Below are 19,396 nucleotides of genomic sequence, written 5' to 3' on the forward strand. Positions count from 1 at the left end.
GCCTATCTTAGTTATCTCATCCTGCTATAACAGAAATACCCTAAGTGGGTGCCTTTAACAAACAGAATCTTATTTTCTCACAGTTTAGGAGGCTAGAAGTCCAAATTCAGGGTGCCAGCTCTAGGGGATGCTTCCTCTCTCTGTTGGCTCTGGATGAAGGTCCTTCTCTCTTTTGTGCTTCTGCTCCTGGGCCATCTTCATGTGGCTTGGCATCTGTCTTCCCCCATCTCTGCTATGCTTGTTTGTTTAATCTCTTTAATACTTCCAAAGAGATTGACTCAAAATATATCCTACAGTAATCCTGTCTCATTAACATGACAAAGATAACCCATTACCAAATGGGATTATAACCACAGGCACAGCGGTTAGGATTTACAAGACATATTTTTGGAGGACATAATTCAATCCATAATGTTCCAAACGTCATTCTACTTCCAGTGAACCCAACCTGTCACTGTGTCTCACTTTCTCTATTGGTTAGGAATATTTTGTTTGTAAGGAACACAAACAAGCTGAAGCAAAAATGGGAATTTATTGGGACATTTGGGGTATCTCACAGAAAAATTAAACAATCAAGGCATGAAGAGGGTGAAGATGAATCTAGAAATCAGTACAGTTTCTTGACTCTGCTTCCATGATGGTTTCATTCTTCTCTCTTATTACAGACCACGTTTCTGCACGTGGTAGAAAACAGAGCCACAGGGTAGCACCCAAATTCAAATATTACAGCTTTGTTTGCTAAAGTTATATACACAAATTGTCCCAGCTTTCAAGAAACTTTCAAATAGAAAAGGTAACACATGCAGTGATTGTATTATCAGAATGAGGAATACATGTGCAGATTCATACAGGCTGAATAGGCTTTATTAGGAAAAAATGAAACATTCCAGTTGCAGTAGATTTTCAAAAGCATGAGAAGTTGTAGGAATCTCAAGGAACTGTAAGGTCAACTGGGACAGAAAATATTGTGTAAGAGGAAGGATAAGGCATTCCAAAATGGTGAAGAGGCATGGGTTTGCATAAAAGTCCTTGCATACCATAATGAGAATATTACACCTTCATAAGTCCACAATGAGCCACACAATATTTCAACAGAGGAGTATATACTCAGAATTTAACTTTAAAAACAACCATTATGTACAAGTGTGGAAAAATGGACAAAAATGGAAGAACGAAGGCACAAAAAAATATGCATGCAGCTACAAGTGTCATGGATTAGTTTATTTGCACTTAGGCCTGTTCTAGGTGTTGGACATCTGAAAGCTTGTTGGTACCATATTTGTAGAATAACAAACCCACTGAAATTGACAATCTAGATTTATATTGCTAGAATAAAAAAAAAAAAAACAGATCTCAAAGTAATGCCTATTGATCTATATTCTATTTAATAAAGGTACTGTTAGATAAATGTGGTATTCTTTGGGTCCGTTTCATTTCAGGGTTCTATAAGTGATCTTGAAACCAAAATATAGGGAACAATTAACACTCATTTTCCAATTTTTTGGGAACGATGGATAAAGTCCTCATATAAAAAAATGCATATAAAACTTCTACAACTTAAAAAGAGAACCCAATCAAAACGTGGGCAAAGGACTTGACAGTTCACCGAAGTGGATATTCAAATGACTAACAAGAAAAGATGCTCAACATCATTAGCCATTAAAAAACAAAACAAAACCCTGTTGCTGTCAACTCGGACTCATAGCCATTAGGGACATATCAAAATCAGATTGAGATATTACCTCAAGAAAAAACAAAAGTGTTAGTGAGGCTGTGGAGAAACCGGAACCCTCATCCATTGCTGGTGGGAATGTAAAACGGTGCAGCTACTGTGGAAAACACTTTTGTGGTTCCTCAAACGGTTGAACGTACAACTACCATATGACCTAGCAATCCCAACCCTAGGTATATACCTAGAAGTGAAGGCAGGAACACAAAAAGAAACCTGTACACCAATGTTCATTGCAGCATTTTTCACAATAACCAAAAGGTGGAAAAAAAACCAAAATGTCCATCAATAGATGCACAGATAAATAAAATGTGGTGTATACATGCAACAATGGGATATTACGCAGCTGTAAACACAAATGAAGTTCTGGTGCATACCACAACATGGATGAACCTTTAAAACATTCTGTTGAGCAAAATATGTCAGCTCCAAAACAACAAATACCGTATTATCTCACTTGTGCGAGAAAAGCAAATATACACAAAGCAATGCTTATTAATACTTACCAGGAGTGGGAGGTAGGAGGAAAGGCGGAGTTGTTTGGGGAGCACTTAGTTTATTTTAACCATGGTGGACTGTTTTGGATGAGGATAGCAATAATGTGGTACAACAGGAAAAATGTAATCAATGGCGTTGATTTGTAAATGTAGAAGTTGTATTCGCTGATGTTTAGTGTGCATATTTTCACTGTAATAAAAAAAAATGGCTTTCTTCTTGATGGGGAGTTTGTCATAGGAATCAATGTGGGGACGTGTTTTTGTGGTTTGCCAAAGTAATTTCAAAAAACTAACATTAAGAATGTCTAACTTTCACTTAAAGCACAATAAAAATTATTAAAAGTATCTCTGATTTCAGAATCAGAGTCCTCTTGTGACACTTTACAATGATGGAGAGCTACCAGTGAGTTCTACAAGAATCATCTGGCTCCTCAGATCAGATCATACTCTGATCTGTTAGAATTCTACACGGTCAACATCACCCCTCTTTATGACTAACAACTGCCCAGCAAAGAAAGAATTTTTTGCTCTTGGGTGTCTACAGGCTAATGCCAAATTTCCATTATCCAGTGAAGGAAGGAATAGGTTTAACTGCTTAATAGTTAATGGAATAATCTAGCGTTGGAGTGAAGAAAATCAGAAAATTTTAAACATAGATTCCTGAGCTTTATCCAAGATTGAAAGCGTCAATCTCTGGAATTAAGAAAGATTCATGATGTAACAAAAAAATGGGAAAAAATAAAAAACACAAAGTAGGACAGAGAATACTGCCCTGTAACTATCTGGTCATTTACAAAAGTCTGGTTCCCCCATCTGGTAAAAGGACTTTCAGATATTAGGGGGAAAAACAGGAAAATCATAATTTGGAGTATAAATAAAAAATTGGATCCTTTAAAAATTATCATATGGATAAACAGGATTAATTGGCTATAAAATCCTGGTATGCTGGTTCAGAAAACTACTCTCATTTAAAATACCAAGCTTTCAACAATGTTGCTGAATTAAAGGAAAAAATACTGACAGAATCCAAGGTGTAATAGACCATACTCATGTAACAGTTTGTGCACTACAGGAAGAGCTTGATTTTTCTAAGTTTAAAATCAAGCTTCATGTTGAACTTTTCTGAATTTCATCACCATATAAAAAAATACTTTTGACTTTGTCAAGCAACATTATAAAACAAACACTAAAAAAATTTAACTTAAGAAATGGTTTGTGCATTTTCAATGAAAAGCATACTTAAATTTGCAGGAAGGCAAAATAGGCTTCCTTGAATATGTCAAAAATATAGTTCTCACAGCAAAATTCTTTGTTTTACATTTTCTGAACAGTGACTCTTAAGTGGGTTTCTCCAACTATTTTTTTTTTACAAACTATCTTACGAAACACTAAGAACATAATAGCAGCACACAGTATTCATGATGTTTCATCATACTAAATTAACACACAGTTGTACTTGGGTTACACAGCATTTGATATACATACTTGAATGTATGAAGGTGTCTAACTAAAAGAGAAAAAGATGTTGCACAGCACTATTTTCTATCATTTTATCATCTTGTGCTTATTCTGTATCATGTATAAGTACTGGTATTCTGTGGTTCTTGCATTTGCATGTTTATTAACAGTGTTGTATATAAACGATTTCTCAGACTCTGAGATTGTACAAGACTATATTGTGCTGGCTTTTATTACTGAAGAGAAAGAACCGTAACAATAAAAAAAGAGAAATACACAAAAAAAAACTTGTTGCTGTTGAGTTGATCTGACTCATGGTAACCGTGTGTGTCAAAGAATATCTGTGCTCCACAAAGTTTTAAATGGCTGATTTTTCAGAAGTAGATCACCACACCTCTCTTCCAAGGAGCTTCTCGGTGGACTTGAACCTCCAACTTTTGGTTTAGCAGCCAAGCATTTTAAATGTTTGCACCACCCAGACACTCCAGTAACACAAGATCCATTACATATGCGCCATATTTTTACTTAGGCTACTTATTTAGAAATGTTGTTGTTAGGTGACATCAAGATGGTTTTGACTCATAGTGACCCCATGTGGCAGAGCAGAACTGCTCCATAGGCTTTTGTAGGCTGTAATCTTTACAGGAGCAGATTGCCAGGTCTTTCTCCTGAAGAGCTGCTGGGTGGGTCCAAACTGCCAAAGTTCTGGTTAGCAGCCAAGCGCCTAATCGTTGTGCCACCAGGGCTCCTTTATTTAGCAGTAAGCCCTGTTATATCAACTACCACTCTTATAAAAAACAATAAATCAGTGGCACATAGTGTGTCTTGACAGACATCAGAGGCACTACAGGGCAACTGCTCCCAATTACGTTATCATATGCAATTCTAAAATACAAAACATGTGACACAGGAAAATAAGCCATAAATATCACTAAGAAATTTCTTATTCAGATATTTCAATGATGCAGTTTATTCAGGTATTTTAAAAGCTTCACACTTCAGACTGGACACCTGTCAGCCATTTAGAATTGGGTATTTTTGGTGCCCACGTCAACAAAACTGCAGGGCATCCCTTGCAGCATTATCTCTAGGTGAACATGTTCCCAATGTCTTTAAACTGTTAGTCTTCTCCACAATATGAATTCCCCAATATGCACTATAGCTGGATTACTTGCTAAAGACAGTCCCGTATTTAGTATTTTCATGTTATCTCATCCTGTGGGCATTTTTTGGTGTACAATGAGCTGTCATTAATTGAAGATCTTGCCTCACTTGCTGCATTTATGAGGTATTCCCTCACTCGTGCACTAGAGTTTATATTCATGGAAATATTCCCAACAGCTAGTAAGATTTGACCTCTGAAAGGCTACTAATATTAACAGGATTCACAGGCTTTCTCGTCACAGTGAAATCTTCCTTTATATGAGCTTTGACTGTGGTTTGAAAGGTTTTTGAAATTCAGTGAATTCATAGGCTCATTCTGCTCTGAGTTCTGATAAGTATGCTCAGCTGCTGAAACCCACATAACCTCGTTAACGGAGCTGCTACCCTAAAGGAGTTTTCTGACTGGCGTGACTATTATCTGAAAATTTTACCATAATGCACCTTCTGCAGTACAATGACGTATGATCTCCATCAAAAACTCATACTAGGTATATTTCTAAGATTTCTTTTTTGTATGAGTTCTCTGATGATTAATGAGCTGTGACTTCTGAGAGAAGGCTTTTGGGCACTCACTGCATTGATAAGGTTTCTCTCCTGTATGAATTCTCTGATGATTAACGAGCTGTGACTTCTGAGAGAAGGCCTTCCTACATACACCACACCCATAGGGTTTCTCACCTGTATGGGTCCTCTGATGTGGTATGAGGTGTGACTTACGAGAAAAGGCTTTGCCACATTCATGGCATTCAAAAGGTTTCTCCCCTGTATGTATTCTCTGATGATTAATGAGGCTTGACTTCTCCCTGAAGGCTTTTTTACATTCACTGCACTCATAGGGTTTTTCTCCTGTGTGAGTTCTCTGATGTCTAATTAGCTCTGATTTCTCAAAGAAAGCTTTCCTACAAAAGCTGCACTCATAGGGCTTCTCACCTGTGTGAATTCTCTGGTGAGTATTGAGCTGTGACTTCTGGGAGAAAGCTTTTTCACAGTCACTGCATTCATAGGGTTTTTCTCCTGTGTGAGTTCTCTGATGAGTGGCAAGACTTGACTTCTCACCAAAAGCTTTTCCACATTCACCACATTCATAGGGTTTTTCTCCTGTATGTGTCCTCTGATGGGATATGAGGTGTGACTTCTGACAAAAGGCCTTCCCACATTCACTGCATACATAAGGTTTTTCTCCTGTATGAATTCTCTGATGATTCGTGAGACTTAATTTTTCACTGAAAGCTTTACCACACTCACTGCACTCGTAAGGTTTTTCTCCTGTATGAGTTCTCTGGTGTCTCACGAGCTGAGATTTCCTGCTGAAAGCCTTCCCACATTTACTGCATACAAAGGGTTTCTCTCCTGTGTGTGTCATCTGATGTGATATAAGATGTGACTTCTGAGAGAAGGCTTTCCCACATTGAATGCATCCGTGGGGTTTCTCTCCTGTATGGGTTCTCTGATGATTAATAAGACTTGACCTTTCCCTGAATGCTTTTCTACATTCACTGCATTCATAGGGTTTCTCTCCAGTATGAATTGTCTGATGTCTAATGAGCTCTGACTTCTCAAAGAAGGCTTTTCTACAATCACCACAACCATACGGTTTCGTCCCCGTGTGAGTCCTCTGATGTGTAATGAGTTGTGATTTCCTGCTGAAAGCTTTCCCACATTCCCTGCATTCAAAAGGTTTCTCTCCTGTATGAATCCTTTGATGATTAATGAGATTTGACTTTTCACTGAAGGCTCTCCCACATTCACTGCATTCATAGGGTTTTTCTCCTGTGTGTGTCCTCCAGTGTGATATGAGATGTGACTTCCGGGAGAAGGCTTTTCCACATTCACCACATTCATAGGGTTTCTCTCCTGTATGTGTCCTCTGATGGGATGTGAGCTGTGATTTTTGGGAGAAGGCTTTCCCACATTGGCTACAATCATAGGGTTTCTCTCCTGTATGAGTTCTGTGATGTGTAACAAACTGTGACTTCTGGGGAAAGGTTTTGCCACAGTTACCACAGCCATAGGCTATTTCTCTTACATGTCTGCTCTGATGTTTGATGAGACTTGATTTCTTGCTGAAGCGTTTCCTACACTCACAGCATTCATAGAGTTTCTCCCCTAAACGAGTTCTGTGATATATGATAATCTGTGACTTCTTGTAGCTAATCCTGTCATATTTATCATACTCATAGTATTTTAACCAAGTGTCAGTTTCCTCAGGCTTGGCATCGAGAAATAATTTATCAAATACATTAAAGTCATTTGGTTCTGTTTTTTCATAATCAGCTTTTGGAATAAGTAAATCTAAATGATGTTTTAAAACTATTCCATCTAAGTCATTTTCACTGTGTGATTTCCTTACAGGAACAAAGTTCATGTTCAGATTGAGTTTTTTCCCAAATGCATCACATCCATTACCTCTCTTCAGAATCTTAAGCTTGTCTTGGTTATCCTGATGGCACAGCATGTGACCATCTACTTGCCAGACTTCTTCTATAAAGAAAAGAAAAAATCTGTGACTCTTTCTGTGGCTGTGCATACTGAATAAAAAACAAGAAATGCTGTGCTGAGGGTCAGGCTGCTTTTTAAACTTAGTTTCTTAGTCTGAGAGAAGTGCCAAGTAAAATGCCTATTCTCTAGGTAATGAAAACTAAATGCTGAAAACAGGTTACTGACAGATTAAATCACCTTTAGTTGTTAAAAGGAAACCCTGGTGGCATAGTGGTTAAGTGCTATGGCTGCTAACCAGAAGGTTGGCAGTTCGAATCTACCAGGCGCTCCTTGGAAACTCTACGGGGCAGTTCTACTCTGTCCTATAGGGTCGCTATAAGTCAAAATCGACTTGATGGCAATAGGGTTGGGGGGGTTGTTAAAAATACCTAAGAGCAATAACGACAAACAAAGAAGGTTGGAAGAAGCATTAATCCAATGTTCCAAGGAATTAATTCACTCATTCAGTAATACCCACTGCATACCTACCATGTTCCAGGCAGTGTGTAAGTGTGGTACTTTTGTGTGGCCTTTCTTACCATGGTCTTATAACTCCCACCTAAGTCACTGGGTAGAACTATGCAAATAAGGTAATTGTGGCCCACCAACGGGACTGGTTAATTTTGCCATTTCACTGGGCTTGTAATGAGCCACCCCTGAGGTGGGAAAGAGAGGATCCTACCACCACCAAGGAAGAACAGCCAGGAACGGAGGGCGCATCCTTTGGATCTGGGATCCCTGCACTGAGAAGCTCCTGGAATCAGGAGACTGTAACCCTGAAGACAGCAAGAAGTGGTGGCAGGACAGACCAGCAGGAGGCCATGCAGTGAGCTTTCCGGCCCACGGACTGAGAAAGCTCAGTGCCTGGGGTGCCTCAGGGGACTGACTGGCAGGGACTAAAAGAGCTCTATAACACTTCCCTGAGCAGGGCAAAGGCCGGAGAGAGGTGAGACTGCGAGTACAGCTGAAAAGAGACTGTCCTGAAGGAAGAATTGTATCCTTGAGTGTTCCCAAACTTGAATTATAACCTATTACTTCCGTAATAAACACCATAACTGTATTATCTGTGAATTCTGTGTGGCCACTGCAATGAATTATCGAACCCAGCAGAGAAGCAGAGAGTGCCGTGGGAGGAATGGTTGGTGTCAGATTGGTAAAGATGCCAGAGAGAGGAGGAACGTCTAACCCTCACTTCACAGGAATCAGCCTTGGGCTGTCGATCTTGATTCTGCTTCCCCCTTGTGAAGTCAGTGGAGGTCAGACATCGTCCCCACACCATTTTTAGAGTGAGACACTGAAGATACATAAGAACAAGCCATAAGTCGTGCCATTATGAAACTTACATTCTAATGGAAAAGATAAATAATAAACCAATAATATTAAAGAACACAACTGTACAATGTGGTAAGTACTAAAAAGAAAATGAACAGGCGTGATACAGTAATTAGGCACAGCCATTTCACACCTGAAGGATTAGAAATATTTCCTGTACTTTTTCCCACTATCACATTTTCTGGAAGTTTATTTAAACCTGCCATACACATCTTCAACATAATTATCAAGAAAGCAACCTTATGCAATGTATTTTCATAACACATTTCTTTTATCTAAACTGTTCAGGTACAGAACTTTTAAAATCCACATGTGCTGTCACTGAAAATATTCCAAGACACAAGTATGCATTCTTAAACTATTCTGACAGTTCAATTGTCATTTATTATATAGCTCTATTTCTATCATCTTTATAACATAACCACTTATGTTGTTAAGGGTCCTTTAAAAGGTTTGTCTTTTAATAACGATTTTTGCTACAAATTTAAAAGGTTTGTCTTTTAATAACAATCTATGCTACAAATTTTTTTGAGATTATAGCCATATGTGTGAAAGAGAATCAATAACGTGAAAGCTTTTTAAGAATTGAGATGTCAACTGAGGGCAGTGAGTTTGGGGAAAACCCACAACTCATGGTCGGCAATATATGATATTCTGGAGGTAGAATCAACAAGATCTGCTGATGGATATGATGTGAGGGGAACGAGGGAAAGAATCGAAAGTGACTGCAGGTTTGGCAGTCCAGTGGACTATGGTCTTAATTACTGAGTTCGGGAAGGCTGAGGGAGAAAAACGTTTAGAAGTTCAAATCAAGACTCCATTACAGACACAACTTGAGACGTATATGAAGAGTCTGAATAAAATGGTTTTAGGGAATGTGACAGTAGGAAAAAGACCATTTATAAATTAAACATATGATTTCACATTACTTTAAACATTATCACTTACTAAACTGAGTACATATTTGAAAATTTCATTGACATTTCCAAAATTTTATTTAATCTTTTACCATTAGGAAAATATGACTGCTTTATATTTGGTCATTTTTGGTACAAATCAAATCCAATGCTCTCCATCACTTTTCTCTCTGTAGTCTATCCCTCCACATCATCTCCAATGAACACCCTTCTAACTGGTACTCCTGCTGCAATTAAATCCTCCATTCAGTGGCCGGACTGGACTTTTAAAGATGTAAATCAAATAATTTTACTTTTACTTAAAAGTATCTGAGTAAACCCAAACTTGTCTCTATTGCCTACGATTTGATACATGATCTAGTTCCTTCAATCTCTCCTGGCATACTAACATCCAGCCACATGAGTTTCCTTTTCGTTCCTTAAAGTCAGGAAGACTTTTCTTGCCTTGAGGCCTTCACATTTGCCATTCCTGTAGGGAGGCTTCCCCCCAGTTCTTCACATAGCTTGCTCAGTGCACATTCTTTACGTCTAGGGCTGGCTTCCTCATGTTACTGTGTATTGTATCTTCTAATTAATAGCACTTAACTGTGATCTGGATTTTATCTTGGTTATTTACTAACTTGCTCATTTTTTTATCCTCCCATTAGGAAGCACTATAAGGGCATGACTATATCTCTAATGTTTACTATTGTAACCACAGCAACCAGCAATGTATCTGAGAAATAGAAAAAAAAAAAAAACTATTTAATTTTCTCTGAATTGCAAAAGCAGTCTGTGCAGAGAATGTCAACAGCAAGCCTGAGACTGCTCTCTTCAGAAAGGTCTACTGGCAACGCCAGCCCTTGGCTGGTGTCTAGAAACTTGGATTTTGGAAATGTTCCCACCGCTCTTTAACTCATAAGGCTGGATCACTGTGCCTAGTACATCTGTGCAGACAACAGGATCTATGCTCAACATCTCCTTTCCTTCAGGGAATCTATCTTTTCGGTTATGTGCTAGGCAGAATGTGCCTATGACCATCCCCCAATAAAAACCTTGGCGGCCAAGTGACCAGCGAGCTTCTCAGGGCAGAAGCATCACATGCGTGTTGCCGGGGGAAAGAATATGCTCTATGGGACCCTCACAGGAGACAGGAGGGAGCGAGCATAAGGAAGCCTGCACATGGATTCCTCCAGACTCTGCCTGTGTCTTTTCCCTTACGATCCCTACTACATCACTGTCATACACTTTAGCTGTGAATACAACTATGTGCTGAGTTCTGTGAGTCTTTCTACTAAATCTCTGAACATGGAGGTGGTGTTGGGGACCCCCAATACAGCCTCTGTTTGTATAATTCTAAGAGCTGTTTGCACTGCCTTATAACAAAACATACACTCGGTGTTTAAATACTGAATCTTCTCGACTAATTTCTATGCTTCTGGAAGGTACTTTCTAGGTCTCTTACTTTAAAATTCTTTTCAGTAGTCATTAAAGGAGTGGGCCTCCACTAAATGGGGCACATAAAAATCACTAGAGAAGGTTTATCATACCAGTCCCATCATACCAAATATATAAACTACACATATATTCATTTGTACTGAAGCACGTTCTGTTAATGGATCCATGATGCCTGTAGTTGGGGAAAAAAATCCTATCAATCTGATGCACACTCTGGCTAAAGCAATCTGTATTAAAACAATGCTCATGACGAGATATTTATTGAAATGTGTATTATGTATTCCATTACTGAAGTGATGATATTAACAATTGCAAGCCCTGTGTCAATGTATGCAAACAAGGCTCAAGACCCAACCAGCTAAAAAGTATTACATGTACTGTGATCAGGTCTGGGACAAGACTTCAGAAAAAGGTGAGAAAAATTTAGCTTGGAGTATTCAGGGAACATTTCACGACTATGAATGCTGTGAAAACTGAGTGCATGCAGAAAGGATTAAGAGTTTCTCGATAAGACTATGCTGGCATCTCCTGTCTGGAGGGGAGATGGGAGGGCAGAGGGGGTCAGAAGCTGGCTGAATGGACATGAAAATAGAGAGTGAAGGGAAGGAGTGTGCTGTCTCATTAGTGGGAGAGCAATAAGGAGTATACAGCAAGATGTATATAAATTTTTGTATGAGACTGACTCAATTTGTAAACTTGCACTTAAAGCACAATAAAAATTAAAAAAAAAAAGTTTCTCGATAAGGAAAGCAGAGCATAAACAAAGGTTTAGATGTAGAGAAGAGTATTACGTGTATGAAAACACTATGAAACATTCAGATGTTCACCATGAATTTGGGGGGCAAAAAAGAAATAACTGAACAGATAAGAGAGTGTCAGATTGTACGGGTTCTTGAAAGAAGAGATCACAAATCTGTAGCACATGCTAGCTAACCTTGCTTCATCTACACCTCATGCCTCCACACAGAAGACACCTGCAGCTCCAGTGAATAGATCCTGAACACACAAATGGCTATCGGGCTCAGCACCTACATCTCTCTGGCTGAGACCTCTCTTGTCTGTGTACAGGGGATGCAGGAAGTTCTGAGGACTTAATAAACCCAGGTACAACACCAACCAGCAGGAGGTGGAGGATAAGTACTATGGCTTCCTTGTCCCTCAGAGTCAAGTCTGAGGTATGTCCCATGGTCCCTCATAAGGTCCCCACAGAACTGAGCTCCCACTGCTCACAGCAGTAGCCCACCCATCAACACACCCTTCACTGGCATTATTCATTTCCCCGTTTCACTTTCCTATTCTCTCTACACTTGTGGGGGTCACATATCCCAAAAATCCTTGTACTCAAAGATGTTCCTCGGGTCTGCTTTTGAAGAAACCTGAGGTAAGTCAATGTCACGTAGCAGATAATAAGGTAACTACTGGTCACAGTAGTGCTGGATATTGTAGAAAATCAAATATGGTGGTATCATTTAAGACACCTTATAAAAGATTAGAGTATGGATCTAAATAGCAATTTGAGAAATTCAGGAATAAGACATTATGGGCCCAGTTTTCAGTGGCAATTAAGGAAAGAAGCGTTTAATAAGGTATTTTCCAAACGGCAAACAAAGTAAAAATAATACTGAGATGAGTATGAAAGAATGGTAAAGAGAGATTATCTAATGTACTCCACGGTGTCTGATCTATAGAAAAAGCATAGCAGAATCTAACTTGAAAAGTTTGAGACAAGAACATTCTGTGTTCATGGACTGGAAGGCTTACTACAGTTAGGATGTCAACACAACCCAAAGCAATCTATAAATTCAATGCAATCCCCATCAAAATGCCAAAGGCCTTCTTTACAGGAATGGAAAAGCCAATCCTCAAATTTATGTGGAAGAGCAAGGGTCCTCAAATACCTAAAGCAATCTTGAAGAAGAATAAAGTAGGAGGACTCACACATCTAGATTTCAAAATATACTATAAAGCTACAGTAATTAAAACAGCCAAGTACTGGTATAATAATAGACATACAGACCAATGGGATAAAATTGCAAGTCCAGAGATAAATCCACACATCTACGGTCAACTGATTTTCAACTGATTGCTAAGTCCAATCAGTGGGAAAGAAGAGTCTTTTCAATAAGTGGTGCTGGGAAAATTGGATTTCCACATGCAGAAGAATGAATCAGGAGTCATGCCTCACACCATACACAAAAACCAATTCAAAATTAATCAAGGACCTAAATGTGAAAACTAAAACCATAAAATTCTCAAGAGAAAATATAGGGGAGAGGTTGTGAGACCTATCATTTAACGACAGATTATCAAAAATGACAACAAAAGCTCAAACAGCAAAAGACAAAACAGATCTATGGGACCTCATAAAAATTAAACACATTTATACGTGAAAGGACTTAATCAACAAAGTGAAAACACAACCTACGGATTGGGAAAAAATTTTCAGGAACCATATATCGGATAAGAGTCCAACAACCAAAACATAAACTTCTACAATTTAACAACAAAAACAACCCAATCAAAAAAACGGGCAAAGGACTTGAGTGACAGTTCACCAAAGAGGATATTCTAACGGCCGACAAGCATATGAAAAGGTGCTCAACAACATTAGCCATGAGGCAGATGCAAATGAAAACCATGAGATGTCACCTCAAAAAAAAAAAAAAAACAGAAAACAAAAGGTGTGGGCAAGGCTGTGGAGAAACTAGAATATTCACCCATTGTTGATAAAAAATAAAATAATAATTTTATGTCTGTATGTCTATTATTGTACCAGTACTTGGCTGTTTTAATTACTGTGGCTTTATAGTATATTTTGAAATCTAGATGTGTGAGTCCTCCTACTTTATTCTTCTTCAAAATAATAAAATTATTATTTTATTTTTTATCAACAGTGGGTGAATCTTCACCCATTGTTGATGGGCATCTAAAATAGTGCAGCCACTATGGAAAACACTTTAGCAGTTCCTCAAAAAACTGAGCATAAAACTACCATATAGTCCAGGACACACCCAGAAGAAATGAAGGTGGGAATGCAAACCAAAATCTGTCCAAATGGCCACTGCAGCGCTACGCACAATAACCAAACGGTGGAAACAACCTAAACGCCCATCAATGGATGAATGGATAAACAAAACGTGGTACATACCTACCACGGAATTATCATACAACCCATAAAGTTCTGATGAATGCCATGACATGGATGAACCTTGAAAACATTATGCTGAATGAAATGTCAGTTGCAAAAGGACAAATACTGTATGGTCTCACATAAAATAAGCAAATATACAGAAACCAAAGATTATTAATGGCTATCAGTGTGGGAAGGAGGAAGAAAGACAGAATTTTAATTTAGGGGCACTGAGTTTATGTTAATGGAGGTGCAATATTTTGGTAAAGGGTAGCAACAATGGTACCACAACATGAAAAATGTAATCAATGTCACTGAATTGTGAATGTGGAAGTTGTATTGGTGAATATATTGGTGTATATTCTCACTGCAATAAAATAAATAATAAGCAAACATCATCCATGTTGTTTCAAAAAAAGGAGGGGGGAATAAGGATACATTGTTTCAGAAGAACACGATTCCACCTTTGTATGTAAGGACAATGAACAGAGTGGGACTTCCCAAGGTACTCCTCTGGGCATCACAGACACCCAAAATGAGGGAAAAATGAAAACTCTTGAGTACAAGGAGATGTCTCTGACCATAGAAGAAGCTGCGTCATAAGAAGATTAAATATAGCAGGGGACAGAACACCAAACAGGAAGTCAAAGTCCTAGGTGTGACGGACAGGGGCTAACTTCTCAGCCCAGATAAGCAGGAATACTTTACTTTAAGCTACGAAAAACCCACATCTTTTACCTAGGCAGCTCATGTCAACTGTTCTCAATCACCACCAAAGCTTTAGAAATTTTGAAAAGAGCCCTCTAAAAGCAGATTTTAAGATGTCAACCCATCACTGACCAACTGAGACTGAACTTCTACCTTCTCCCCTCTGCCTGATTCTCATACACTCACCTGGAGAGTCTGAACTTGCAATTTCTCCATCTACTATCCAAGGCTCTTCTCCTTGTTCCAACTTGAAGATCACATCTGGTTTCATAACTTCATACCCTATTCAGGGGAAATCACAAAGGACTTAACTGCTGGGTTTTAAGGCCTCTGAAGAATGAGCAAGGTTTAGCATCAGAGTTGGCTCAATGAAGCTACCCATTTATATCTCCGCAGAGTAAATCATTTTAAAAGATACAGTAATAGTTTCCCTGGTGGACAGTAGAGACTAAGAATCTTTGACTTCTATAATTCAAGTCCAAAACCACTAAGCACATCAGAGGCTCATTTATTAGCTGTCAGCCCTTGGGAAAGGTACTTAACTTCTCCTTCCTTCAATCTCATTAGGAAAAAAGGATAATAATAGTATCTGCCATAGAGAACTGCTCTAATCATTACATGAGTTAATATGTGTACAGTGCGTAGCATATATAAGTTATATGTCATAGGTGGTACTGCTACTGCTACTCCTACTTAGTTTCAGAGGTTGAACAATGAAGTTATGACTTCATTATTGGAAGGTGAGATCCAAATATTTTCTCTGGTGTCACAATCCAAGATACTTTGATCTCCTAAATTTAAGTCCCAAACAGTTAAATATTTTAGAGGCTCCAGAGTGCGCAGCAACTGATGGGAGAAAAGGCAATTTACTGAGCACAATATGAGGTATTCTGGGCAGCTTTTCTTACCCAATGACACTAGGCTGCTGTAGTTCTCTAACATGACATCCTTGTATAAGTTCTTCTGAGAGGGGTCCAGCAGCTGCCATTCCTTCTGGGTGAAGTCCACAGATAAATCTTCAAATGATAATGACTCCTGTAAGAGCACAATCCTAGTAAATTAGAAGCAGTTATCACTTTCACATGATACAGGAAAGAGGTATCAGAGCTTGGGCACATCATTGTCATCACAGCAAGATGTATACAATGTCTACTGCGCTCCAGCCTTTGCGTTATACTTTGTGGGAGAAAACGCCACTGTGTATTCTTCTATCCTTCCATTTATGTAACATATGAGAGTCGGAATAGGTGACCTTAAATCCTCTCAGACACCAAAAACATACTTACCAAACTTCAAATGTGTCAGACACTGGAAGAGGTGGTAGCAACAGAAAGATAAAAACAAAATACTCAAAAACTGCTTAGACTCAGCGGGCTGCAAATGTGTACACATATAAATAAAATAAGGTGTTATAATAGCAAAAACTGAAAGGAAGAGAGAGTACAATGTGGATAAGATGCAAGCAGAGTATAATTCTATTGGAGAGCTTCAAATAAGTCTATGAAAGAAGTAAAGCTTGAATTGAGTTTTAGGAGACTAGCAATGTTTTCAACAATAGCAGCAACAACAGAAAATGCAAAGGCATTCAGGCGGCAGCAGCTCTGGAAAACACCAAAACATCATTAGGGTTGAGGGGGTACAAATGGTTTATTCAGATGGGAGAAGAAGGTGTGTGGCAGACAGTGATTAAGGGCCAAAATGGATGGGAAGGCAGACTGTGGCTGACAGTTCATACTGTCTTGTTTCTTGTTGCCAATAGAAGGCCATGCAACGTTTTATAGGAAGGGGGGTAACATGATTAACGTTAGGTGTTAGAATGGTGACTGGACTTTGATCGACACGGTGGATCACTTTTCCGTAGTTCCCAAGTCTCTCTTCTCTTTCTGAGATTCCCAGGACACAAATGCTACACACTTTGGTACTGTCCTACAGGGTCCTACAGCTATGTTCATTTTTGAATTTTGTTCTCTCTGTTGTTCAAGATGGATAGTTTCTATTGATCTGTCTTTACCATCACTGACACCTGTTAAAGTCTATAGACTTCAGTTTAGGGTCAGATTTCATATATTCCAATATTTGTTAAAGATATGCGTGTGTGTTTTCTTATTATCTCAGGAGACTTTGGGAATTTGTGCATAGGTTAAACCACACGACGTGTCTGTAAAAGGCAAATCTATATGCAGATTAAGCAGGTCCAGTGGTTGCCTCAGGCTGTGGATGGGAATGGGAACTGACCGCAAATGTTAAGAGGTTTTTTGGAGTGATGGAAGTCTTTTAAAACTGGATTGTGTTGCTAGTTGCACAACTCTAAATGTACTAGGAAACCACTGAATTATACACTTAAAACAGGTGGATCTTATGGTATGTAAACTATACCTCTATAAAGCTGTAAAAAAAGATAACATTATGAATTAATTTATGCCAACATATCTGGCCAACTTAGATGAAATAGATATATTCCTTTAAAAACAATGTACTCAAACTGACTGTTATGGATTGAACTGTGTCCCCCAAAACATGTGTGTCAGCTTGGCTAGGCCATGATTCCCAGTATTGTGTGATTGTCTACCATTTTGTCATCTGATGTCATCTTCCTATGTGTTGTAAATCCTACCTCTATGGTTTTAATGAGACGGGATGGATTACACGCAGTTATATTAACGTGGCAGGACTCAATCTACAAAACTAGCTTTGTTTTAAATCAATCTCTTTTGAGATATAGAAGAGAGAAGGCAGAGAGACATGGGGACCTCATACCACCAGAAAAGCAGCACCAGGAGCATAGTGCGTCCTTTGGACCTGGAGTCCCTGTGCTGAGAAGCTCCTCCACCAGGGAAGACTGATGACAAGGACTTTCCCCCAGAGCTGACAGAGAGAGAAAGCCTTACCCTGAAGCTGTCACCCTGAATTCAGATTTCTAGCCTCATGGACTGTGAGGGAATAAATTTTTCTTTGTAAAAGCCATCTACTTGTGGTATTTTTGTTATAGTAGCACTAGATAAAAGACACTGATACAAGATTAAATAGAAAATCTGAATAGACCTATAACTTTAAAAAATTAATACCACAATTTAAAACCTTCCCTCAAAAACAACTCAGGGCCCTTGATGGTTTCAGTGGTGAACTACTCCAAACGTTTAAGAAAGAAATAAAACGATCTTATACAAACTCTTTCAAAGAACAGAGAAAAAGGGAACACTTCACAACTCATTTTATAAGACCAGTAGGTCCCTGATACCAAACCTGACAAAGAAATCACAACAAAACTACACGCAAGTAACTCATAGCATAAAATCAAAACAACTAACAAAATAATAGCAAGCTGAATCAGGTGTATAAAGAGCCTATCACGGCACAGTGAAATGTGCTTTCCTCCAGTAGCACGAGGTTGGTTTCACATTCAGAAATCCATGTAATTAATCACATTAACAGAATAAGGGAGAAAAACCACATGATCGTCTCGACAGATGCAGAAAAGGTATCTGATGAACACCTGCTCATCGTAAAATACAACCAACAAACTAATAACACAAGGGAATTTAATCTGATAACCTATAAAAAAAAACCCCTACAGCTAACATCATGCTTCATGCTCACATGCTGACTACTTACCTCTTCAAGGTTACAGTATCACTGTCCAACAGAACTGACTGTGATGACTGAAAGGTTCTATGTCTGCCCTCCTCAATACGGCAGTCCTTAGTGACAAGTGTCTACTGAGCACTGGAAAGGTGACTAGTGCAGCTAAGGAACTGATATTTTAATTTTTATTTAATCTCATCTATTCAGATTTAGATAGCCACACGTGGCTAGTGATTACCACACTGGGTAGTACAGGTATAGAACAAGACGCTCCCAATACTACTACCACACATGCTCCTGGATGCTCTAGCCAATACTGTGAAAGGCAAGGAAAAAAGTATCGATATTGAAAAGGAAGCTGTGAAACCGTCTTTATTCACAAATGGATGACTGCATATAGAGAAAATCCAAAAGAACCCACAAATTAAACTATAGTGTTTGGGAATACACACTCAAGGGTCAAGCTACAAAGAAAAGAAAAGAAGAAGTCACAAAAAAGTCAGGATCCTAGTTAACCTTTGTCAGGAGGGCACATGAAGAGCTTCATTTGGGCTGGAAATGTATTATTTCCTGAACTCAATGGTGATTTGTACTTTTATACTTTATATAATTTTCTGCATACGAATTGTGCTTTACAATTAAAAATGTACGTAAGATAATTACGGTCACTAAGCTTTGCTTTCGCATTATACCCTTGGCTCACACTCCGAGGAATACTATGAGAAATGGCCACAAAACCCTTGCATTTATTAGTGTTTCTCTAGAGGACATTAACCATTGCATCATTTATTCAAAGTCCATCAAGGAAAAAAATCAATGCCTAATGATCAAGAAATACTTACTTCCCACGAGGAATTGGAGCCCTGGTGGCGCAGTGGTTAAGAGCTATGGCTGCAGTTCAAATCCATCAGCTGCTCCTTGGAAACCCGATGGGACTGTTCTATTCTGTCCTATAGTGTCACTA

At 38.7% G+C, this 19,396-nt stretch overlaps 1 protein-coding gene across 2 annotated transcripts in view; it reads right to left on the minus strand.

Moving 5' to 3' along the window:
* Nucleotides 1-513: 513 nt before the first annotated feature.
* ZNF84 (zinc finger protein 84) overlaps nucleotides 514-19,396 on the minus strand; it is a 41,810-nt gene continuing 22,927 nt past the window's right edge. The window contains exons 3-5 of one of the 2 annotated variants that reach the window (XM_064271966.1): nucleotides 15,759-15,885; nucleotides 15,037-15,132; nucleotides 514-7,329 (exon numbers count right to left, since the gene is read on the minus strand). In XM_064271966.1, the coding sequence (XP_064128036.1) occupies nucleotides 5,345-7,329; nucleotides 15,037-15,132; nucleotides 15,759-15,885 (2,208 nt within the window). In that variant the 3' untranslated portion in view covers nucleotides 514-5,344. The remainder of the gene's footprint in view (nucleotides 7,330-15,036; nucleotides 15,133-15,758; nucleotides 15,886-19,396) is intronic. The other variant, XM_003421269.4, reaches the window with a different exon arrangement.

Source organism: Loxodonta africana, chromosome 19 (genome assembly GCF_030014295.1).
Source record: "Loxodonta africana isolate mLoxAfr1 chromosome 19, mLoxAfr1.hap2, whole genome shotgun sequence".
NCBI lineage: Eukaryota > Metazoa > Chordata > Mammalia > Proboscidea > Elephantidae > Loxodonta > Loxodonta africana.